Source organism: Blennius ocellaris (assembly GCF_963422515.1).
Source record: "Blennius ocellaris genome assembly, chromosome: 15".
Taxonomy (NCBI): domain Eukaryota; kingdom Metazoa; phylum Chordata; class Actinopteri; order Blenniiformes; family Blenniidae; genus Blennius; species Blennius ocellaris.
The window spans coordinates 124027-133528 of NC_137664.1; the positions used below are offsets into that span (position 1 = coordinate 124027).

Consider the following 9502-nt stretch of genomic DNA (forward strand, 5'->3'; position numbering starts at 1 on the left):
AGCGGCGTGACGGCCTGCCACGCCGTCCAGATGTTGGGCAGCGAGGCGCGGCTGGCGACGGACAGCGTGTCGCAATTCGGCCACCCGCCGCCGCCGCCGCCGCCGGGCCGGTAGCTGACGACCACCGGCACCTTGCCCCGGTAGGCCACGGTCTGGTGGCGCCCGTCGGCGCGCCGCACCACGTGGCGGTTGATGCGCGCGCTGAACCGCGCGAAGAGTCCGGGGGGGGAAGAGCGAGGGGAAGCTGTACCGGATGTGCAGCTGCTCCACGGAGAAGGCGGGGCCGGCCGGCGGCGAGGCCACGCCCAACGGCGAAGCTCCGCCCAACGGCGAGGCTCCGCCCAACGGCGAGGCTCCGCCCAACGACGAAGCTCCGCCCAGCGGCGAGTCCCCGTCGGGTGGCGGCGGGCTCCCGCCTTCAAGCTCCTCCATTCTGGGCTCCTCGCCGCCGCCGCCGCCCACGCAGCTAGGGAACTTGTAGCAGGCGGTGGCGGTGGCGGGCGGCGGCGGCGGCGTTGAGCGCCTTGCCGCGCGGCTTGTTGACGCAGTAGCACACGCCCATCTTCTCCAGCAGCTCCAGGATGAGCTGCAGGTCCTGCGGCGTCTGCACCAGCGGCCGCAGCAGCAGGCGGATGACGTCGGCCGGCAGCACGCCGTGGCGCAGGAAGCCGTCCACGTGGCGCCGCAGGCGGCTGGCCCGCGCGCCCTCGTCCTCCTCCTCGCCCTCCCTCTCGTCCTCCTTCTCGTCCTCGCCCCCCGCCCGCCCCTTGTCGCCGCGCTCGCCGCCGGCCAGCAGGCGCCCCAGCAGCGCCGCCTCGTCCCGCTGGAAGAAGACGTCGAGGACGGCGATGAGGCGCGGCAGGTTGTGGAAGACGTAGTCGCCGAGGGCGCGGCTGTCCTCGAAGTACAGCAGCTTGCCGCTCTGGTGCAGGTAGGACAGGGCGCCTTGCAGCCGGTCCTCGGTAAGGCCGGCCTGCAGGCCCAGCCGCGCCGAGTCCCACCAGGACAGCCACAGGGCCCCCGGCGTCAGGTGCAGCTCCTCCAGCGTGTGCCAGGACCGCGGCAGGACGCGGTGCAGGTCGGGGAAGATGTCGCGGCTGGCCGCCACCGACGCCAGCTTGTCCCGCAGCCGCCGCACGCCGCCGGCCGCCGCCCCGGCGCCGACGCTCAGGACGGGCGACAGCACCTGCGGCCGGCGGTTCAGCAGGTACTGCAGCTGGGCCTTGCGGCGCCGCAGGTTCCGGTCGGAGACGCCGTAGAAGGCGGCGCCGGGGCTGGCGGCGCGGGCGCCGCGGCCCCGCTCCAGGGCGCCGTCCACCTGCCGCGCCAGGTCGCGCAGGCGCCGCACGTCGCGGCGCTCCTGCGCGCCGATCTGCCGGTGCACGTCCAGCGCCTTCTCCTCCAGCTCCGCCTCGCCGCACTGGTCGGCGTGCGTGCCCACCAGGCACACCACGGCGTGCGGCACCCGGGCGCACAGCAGGCGGAGGAAGTGGCCCACGTGGGCGTGGAAGCCCCCCGGCGAGTACGTCTTCATGTTGACGGCGAGGACGTAGAGGGCGCCGGGCGACAGGAAGAAGGGCGTGATGAGGTCGTAGTGCGGCTTCCCGGACAGGTCGTACACCAGGAAGGTGAGGTGGCGGTCGGCGTCCGCCACCCAGGGCGTGACCTCGATGCCTTTGGTTCCCGGGGGGTCGGGGTCGGGGGAGGGGTCGGGGGCGTCGGTGGCCACCAGGCTCCGCCTCAGCCGGGTCTTCCCGGCGCCGCTGCGCCCCATCAGCACCAGCTTGAGCCGCGGCCGGACGGCGAGCCGCGACTGCGCCAGCTCCTTCTGGTAGAGCGCGATGGACGGGATGCCCCGCATGCACACCTCGTAGGGCGGCTGCACCAGCGGGTTGTCCTTCACCTTCCAGATGTTCACCCGCGACAGCCGCCCGAAGTCGTCGGGCAGCACGGCGATCTGGTTCCCCTGCAGCACCAGCTCCTCCAGCCTCCCCAGCTCCACGATGGCGTCGGGCAGCGAGGCGATGCCGTTGTTGTCCAGCCACAGGTTGACCAGCCCCGCCAGACGCCCGATCTCCTCGGGCACGCGGGTCAGCCGGTTGCGGCTCAGGTACAGCTCCTCCAGGCCGGCGATGCCCAGGACGGCGCGCGGGAAGTCGCGGAACTCGTTGGACGACAGGTTGAGCATCTTCAGCCGCTGCAGGCCGCCGAAGGCCGGCGGCAGCGCGGCCAGCCGGTTCCCGTCCAGCATCAGGCTCTCCAGACGCCGCAGGCGGCAGAAGCCCTCCGGCAGCGCCGGCACGCGCAGGCTGCTCAGCCACAGGACCTTGGCGGAGCGCAGCGACGTCACGTCGGCCGGCAGCGCCTGGAAGCGGTTGCCGGAGCAGTCCAGCTCCTCCAGCTCGCCCAGGGCCAGGATCTCGGCGGGGAAGCGGCCCAGCCGGTTGTGGTCGGCGTCCAGGGCGCGCAGGCGGCCGAGGCCCGAGAAGGAGGCCGGCAGGTCGCGCAGCTCGTTGAAGCTGACGTCCAGCTCCTCCAGCGCCCGCAGCGCGCCCACCTGGGCGGGCAGCTGCTGGATGCGGTTGTGGCTGACGCAGAGCTTCTTCAGCGCCCCCAGACGGCCCACGCCGTCCCCGAGGCCCCGCAGCAGGTTGTGGCTCAGGTCCAGCTCCTGCAGCTGCCGCAGCTCCAGCACCGCCCGCGGCAGGGCGGAGAACCTGTTCCTGCGGAGCACCAGGACGCGCAGGCCGCCCAGGGCGGAGGCCAGCGCGTCGGGCAGCTCCTGCAGGCAGTTGTTGCCCAGGTTGAGCGCCTCCACCTCGGCGATGTCCTCCGGCAGGACGATGCGGTTGTCCTTGGAGCAGAGGGTGAGCTGGCGCAGGTCGCTGCGGAGCTTCCGGGAGCGCAGGGCGGCATCGCGCCACAGCCGCGCCGTGCGCAGGTTCTGCTCGTCGGTGGCGCAGCGGCCGGAGCCCCGGTGCGCCTCCCGGAGCTCCTGCTGCTCCTCCTCCTGCTGCTCCTCCTCCTCCTGCTCCTTGTTTTCATGCAGGCCCTTCATGCTTGTCCTGCGGAGCGGAGCTCAGCGGCCCGCGGAGCCGCGCGGCGTCGGGAAAGGGTCGGAGGCGGCGGCCGCCGCGGAGGCATCGTCCTCCTCTCCCACCCACCCCCTTCCCCCGGACTCCTCCACCGCGACGCCCCGGGCCTGTGCTCCGGCCTTCAGCCCCGGCAGGACGCTCCGGGCCGCGGCCGCAGCCCGCTCGGCTCTCCGGGACTCATGTCGTGCGGGCGGATCCGACACTGTGTGCGGCTTCGGTGCGCGTCGGGGCGGCGAGTGGAGCCGGGGAGCAGCCGCTCGCTGCGTCAGGGCCGGAGGACTCCTCCTCCTCTTCCTCCTCCTCCTCCTCCTCCTCCTCCTCCAGCAGAGGAGAAAGTGAACTCCTCCTCACCAACATTCACTCCTCGGGATCAGAAACATCAAGTTTCCACCAAAAACTCAAAACACAGAAATATTTCTTCCTAAAAAAGTTTCAAATGAGCCTGAAAAGATCAACTGTACTCAGATTACTTTGCATTTCTTATTGTTTGTCTCCAGGTTGAAGGGCTGTGGCTCCACCTGGTGGCCAACACGAGTCAGTACAGCGCCGTGGAGGTTCCTCACATGGAGGTTCCTCACTGTTAGGTATAAAACCTGCAAGAATGAGAGAAGAGAGACGACCCCAGGATGGAGAGCAATAAAGAGTCCAAACAATCAGTCAGCTTGTACAAGGAAGAGAAATGAATCACCTCAGGAGCTGAAGTTCACCGATCTGCAAAGATCTTCATTTCTCTGCCCCGTTTTATTCAAAGTTAAAGTAGGCGGTTACATTTTCATACACAGTTACAACAAAGCCGGTTAAACATTGTGTGTGTGTGTGTGTGTGTGTGTGTGTTTACACGTCGGTGGGGTTCACATAATTGAAGCAGGAATCTCAGATAGTATATCCCAGTCCCGGGTCGTAGCGTTCCAGTTGGTGCTGCCGATTCCAAAACCGTCGCCCGAGTTCGGTCGGTCACCAGGCCGCTAGCGGCGCGGCGCAACATGAAACGTCTGAAGTTCTCGTTTCATCCACCGGAGCTCATCTAAAAGCCGCCTACTTTCCCACGCTACCTTGTAAACGGCGTCACTCGCCACCGCAGACGTAAGTTTCCTGACGATGAGGAAGATCTCCAGGATGTCCGTCTCCAGGCGGATGAACTTTATGTCTCCGTCAGTTTGCCTTCGGAGCGTTCCGGACGACGCCTTCACGGTTTCCAGCGAAGCGGTCAGCGGTGTGATGGTCTCCTGGAAGCTGAGCCATGGTTCCTTCATGCGCTTCACAAGCCTCCACTCATCCCGCATCCCGATCATCACGACCACCAGAGCAGCGATCAGCCCAAAGAAAGCAACGACTCCGAAAATGGCTAAACTCCACCCTTTTGTGTCTCCAGCGGCAACCATTGCTAGCAAACCAAGTAGAATACCGACAGTAATTCCGCCGATTGTCCTCCTCTGAAGATTCTGCTGGGTGTCGCTGATCTCCGCCACGATGCCGTGAAGATTCGCCACCATCCTCCTCATCGTCTCTTCACGCTCTTCGTACTGTGACACAAACAGCGACCCGCATCTGGACAGCTCTTGCATCGGGTTGCCGCTCGGGTGGGGAGGCGGACCTCAAAAGTAAACGATCGGATCGGTTTCCAACTCCAACGGACTCAGATCCTCTTTGGCGGAACGTCGGCCGGACCCCCTGTGACTGAAACACAGACGTAATGAAATAGACGGGTTGAAACAGACGGATTGAAACAGACGTAATGAAACACAGACGGAATGAAACAGACGGATTGAAGCAGACGGATTGAAACAGACGAATTGAAACAGACAAATTGAAACAGACAAATTGAAACAGACGTAATGAAACAGACGGATTAAAACAGACGAATTGAAACAGACGAATTGAAACAGACAAATTGAAACAGACGGTTGAAACAGATGGATTGAAACAGACGTAATGAAACAGACGAATTGAAACAGACAGATTGAAACAGACGGATTGAAACAGACGTAATGAAACAGACAGATTGAAACAGACGGATTGAAACAGACGGATTGAAACAGACGTAATGAAACAGACGTAATGAAACAGACGGATTGAAACAGACGGATTGAAACAGACGTAATGAAACAGACGTAATGAAACAGACGTAATGAAACAGACGTAATGAAACAGACGTAATGAAACAGACGAATTGAAACAGACGGATTGAAACAGACGGATTGAAACAGACGGATTGAAACAGACGAATTGAAACAGACAGATTGAAACAGACGGATTGAAACAGACGTAATGAAACAGACAGATTGAAACAGACGGATTGAAACAGACGGATTGAAACAGACGTAATGAAACAGACGTAATGAAACAGACGGATTGAAACAGACGGATTGAAACAGACGGATTGAAACAGACGTAATGAAACAGACGTAATGAAACAGACGAATTGAAACAGACGGATTGAAACAGACGGATTGAAACAGACGGATTGAAACAGACGTAATGAAACAGACGTAATGAAACAGACGAATTGAAACAGACGGATTGAAACAGACGTAATGAAACAGACGTAATGAAACAGACGGATTGAAACAGACGAATTGAAACAGACGGATTGAAACAGACGGATTGAAACAGACGGATTGAAACAGACGGATTGAAACAGACGGATTGAAACAGACGGATTGAAACAGACGGATTAAAACAGACGGATTGAAACAGACGGATTGAAACAGACGGATTAAAACAGACGGATTGAAACAGACGGATTGAAACAGACGTAATGAAACAGACGGATTGAAACAGACGGATTGAAACAGACGGATTGAAACAGAGGGATTGAAACAGACGTAATGAAACAGACAAATTGAAACAGACGGATTGAAATAGACGAATTGAAACAGACGGATTGAAACAGACGGATTGAAACAGACGTAATGAAACAGACGGATTGAAACAGACGTAATGAAACAGACAAATTGAAACAGACGGATTGAAACAGACAAATTGAAACAGAGGGATTGAAACAGACGTAATGAAACAGACAAATTGAAACAGACGGATTGAAACAGACGTAATGAAACAGACGTAATGAAACAGACGGATTGAAACAGACGGATTGAAACAGACGGATTGAAACTCAGACACATTAGGAGTAATCAGTTACTACACAGATAAAGTTACCTTTTGGCGTCGCACAAACAGTCAGCTGTTTATCCGTCACTGCAGCAACACGTTTACCTGGCCGATCCCCAAGAGGCTCCGCCCACTTTGTTTCTTTGTGTGTGTGTGTGTGTGTGTGTGTGTGTGTGTGTGTGTGTGTGTGTGTGTGTGTGTGTGTGTGTGTGTGTGTGTGTGTGTGTGTGTGTGTGTGTGTGTGTGTGTGTGTGTGTGTTCATACTTGTCGGTATGTGTGTTGGAGATCTGCCCTTCTGGGCAAAATGACGCACTTTGATTCCATTACTTGTAGGGGTTAAAGGAAGGGCCACTAGTTGGTGCCGTTGTCTGTGTTTGTAATGAAACCACACACACACACACACACACACACACACACACACACACACACACACACACACACACACACACACACACACAAAACTCCCCCAACACACAGAGGAAAAGCTGCTACATTAGCCTGAAGCTAACCTGCCCTTGTGTTTAATGTTGCTCCGATGAGCATCACAAGTTCTGGACTCGGGTTTTCCAGCTGAGAACCAGAGGTCCAGGTGAGCTCCAGGCCCACTGGGATCCCGTGTGGAGAACCGAGTCTGTCAACTAGTCTTATCAGCTCATAACCTGCTAGTAACCGGGCAATGCTAGTACTGGTTATGATGGTAGGAAGACCTTCTCCCTACGTTTAGACGAGCTCATGTTTTAGGGATTGATTGAGGCGACGCGCCATAACTTTTTCTTTTTTTTTTAGTAGCAGGTTGTTCAGTTATTATCAATCAGGGATTCATGTTGCCGAGGAAACGGGACGAGAGAGAGAGAGAGAGAGATTTGAAAGTGTTTTGAAAGAGAAGAGCTCATTTTCTTCAACAGAAATAGTTTTGAGGACGAACACTTGAATAATTAGAAGCTTTATTTGTATTGTGGTTTTGACTCTTTAATAAAATCAGTGTTCGACACCTGATTGGTTCCCGAGTTTTGATTTAGTCCAACACTTGTTCTGTTCAGTGCAGTTGGTGTATAAGACGTGTCGACACACTGGGCCGACGACACTCTATTGTTTCTTGTCTTTGCTTTTTATGTTTGCTGGTGAAGTAATCCAAAAGTAACTAAAAGTAACTCAGGTACTGTAATGGATTGCATTTTTTCAAGTAACCCTCCCAACCCTGGTGATGAAATGGAGTGTCTCCATGGCAACCAACACTGCTCTCCTCTCCTCTGATCTCCTCTTGTTGCTATGAAGCCATCGCCTCTACTCTCCTTTCATCTCCTCTTGTTGCTACGAAGCCATCTCCTCTGCTCTCCTTTCATCTCCCCTGCTCTCCTTACATCTCCTCTCGGTGCTATGAAGTCATCTCCTCTGCTCTCCTTTCATCTCCCCTGCTCTCCTTACATCTCCTCTCGTTGCTATGAAGTCATCTCCTCTGCTCTCCTTTCATCTCCCAGACTATAAATAACCAGGCAGCTCATCACTTTACACATCATTCAAGAGATTCAAGTGACGAGAGCTAAAAGCGATTTTCAAAGTTCCAGACCTTTACATTTTTCCACCAAGAAACCAACCATGTCGTCCGTGAACCCACAGCCTAGCCAATGTTATATCCCGCCGGCACCTCAGTACTTCATCCCGCCGGCACCTCAGTACTTCATCCCGCCGGTACCTCAGTACTTCATCCCGCCGGCACCTCAGTACTTCATCCCGCCGGCACCTCAGTATTTCATCCCGCCGGTACCTCAGTACTTCATCCCGCCGGTGCCACAATACTACTACCCACAGGCGCCGCCGTACTACTACCCACAGGCGCCGCCGTACTACTACCCACAGGCGCCGCCGTACTACTACCCACAGGTAAGTGTCTTTAATTCTAGGATTTAAATGATCAGAGTTGAACAATTATTTGGAAATACAACTTATAAATTCAATATTAGATCTGGGTAGAATCTAGACCAGTACTATGAATGCAGTAAGTACAGTAAAGCCCCATTAAATAAACAATGGGGTACAACATACTGCAACAGAGCCTTCTGATCTAGTACTACCTTTTAGAGTTGTGTATGTACAGTCTGTTTACCTTGACTCCTTCAGAATCCACTCAGACCCTCTGATTTGCTCGATCAAATGTCATTTATTTGGTGCACTCCTGACAATAAGTATGGAAATGTGGCCTGAAACTTTACTCCAGGAATACTGACACTGAAACTGTGTCTCTGAAGTAAAGCACCATGTTTCTGTGAAAGAAATTGAAGCCAAAATCTGCATTAGAACTTTTTTTGACATGAAACCAAACAAGTCCAACTTAGACGTTTCCTGGATTCTGAAGAAGTCAAGATGTCGGCCTTCTTCCTCCCTGTGAGCTTCTGTGGATGTTCACTGTCTTTCTTCTGTTTCTCTACTTCAAATTTCAGCCCAGCAGCAGCCAGGCTCCAGTGCAGCAGCCGAACAACACCCAGGCTCCAGTGCAGCAGCCGAACAACACCCAGGCTCCAGTGCAGCAGCCGAACAACACCCAGGCTCCAGTGCAGCAGCCGAACAACACCCAGGCTCCAGTGCAGCAGCCGAACAACACCCAGGCTCCAGTGCAGCAGCCAAGCAGAACCCAGGTTCAGGCTCCAGTGCAACAGCTGAACAACACCCAGGTTCCAGTGCAGCAGCCAAGCAGAACCCAGGTTCCAGTGCAGCAGCCAAGCAGAACCCAGGTTCAGGCTCCAGTGCAGCAGCTGAACAACACCCAGGTTCCAGTGCAGCAGCCGAGCAGAACCCAGGTTCCAGTGCAGCAGCCAAGCAAAACTCAGGCTCCAGTGCAGCAGCCAAGCAGAACCCAGGTTCCAGTGCAGCAGCCGAACAACACCCAGGTTCCAGTGCAGCAGCCAAGCAGAACCCAGGTTCCAGTGCAGCAGCCAAGCAAAACTCAGGCTCCAGTGCAGCAGCCAAGCAAAACCCAGGTTCAGGCTCCAGTGCAGCAGCCAAGCAAAACCCAGGTTCCAGTGCAGCAGCCAAGCAAAACCCAGGTTCAGGCTCCAGTGCAGCAGCCAAGCAAAACCCAGGCTCCAGTGCAGCAGCCAAGCAGCACCAAAGCTCCAGTGCAGCAGCCAAGCAAAACTCAGGCTCCAGTGCAGCAGCCAAGCAAAACCCAGGCTCCAGTGCAGCAGCCAAGCAGCACCCAGGCTCCAGTGCAGCAGCCAAGCAAAACCCAGGCTCCAGTGCAGCAGCCAAGCAGCACCAAAGCTCCAGTGCAGCAGCCAAGCAAAACTCAGGCTCCAGT

At 56.7% G+C, this 9502-nt stretch overlaps 1 protein-coding gene across 1 annotated transcript in view; it reads right to left on the minus strand.

Moving 5' to 3' along the window:
- Nucleotides 1–3169, minus strand: part of mfhas1 (multifunctional ROCO family signaling regulator 1) — an 8016-nt gene extending 4847 nt beyond the window's left edge. The window contains 3 exon segments of the mRNA XM_080509832.1: nt 1–227; nt 229–438; nt 476–3169. The exon segment at nt 1–227 is cut by the window's left edge and continues 113 nt beyond it. Coding sequence (XP_080365958.1) covers nt 1–227; nt 229–438; nt 476–3058 — 3020 coding nt within the window. The 5' untranslated portion in view covers nt 3059–3169.
- Nucleotides 3170–9502: the final 6333 nt, after the last annotated feature.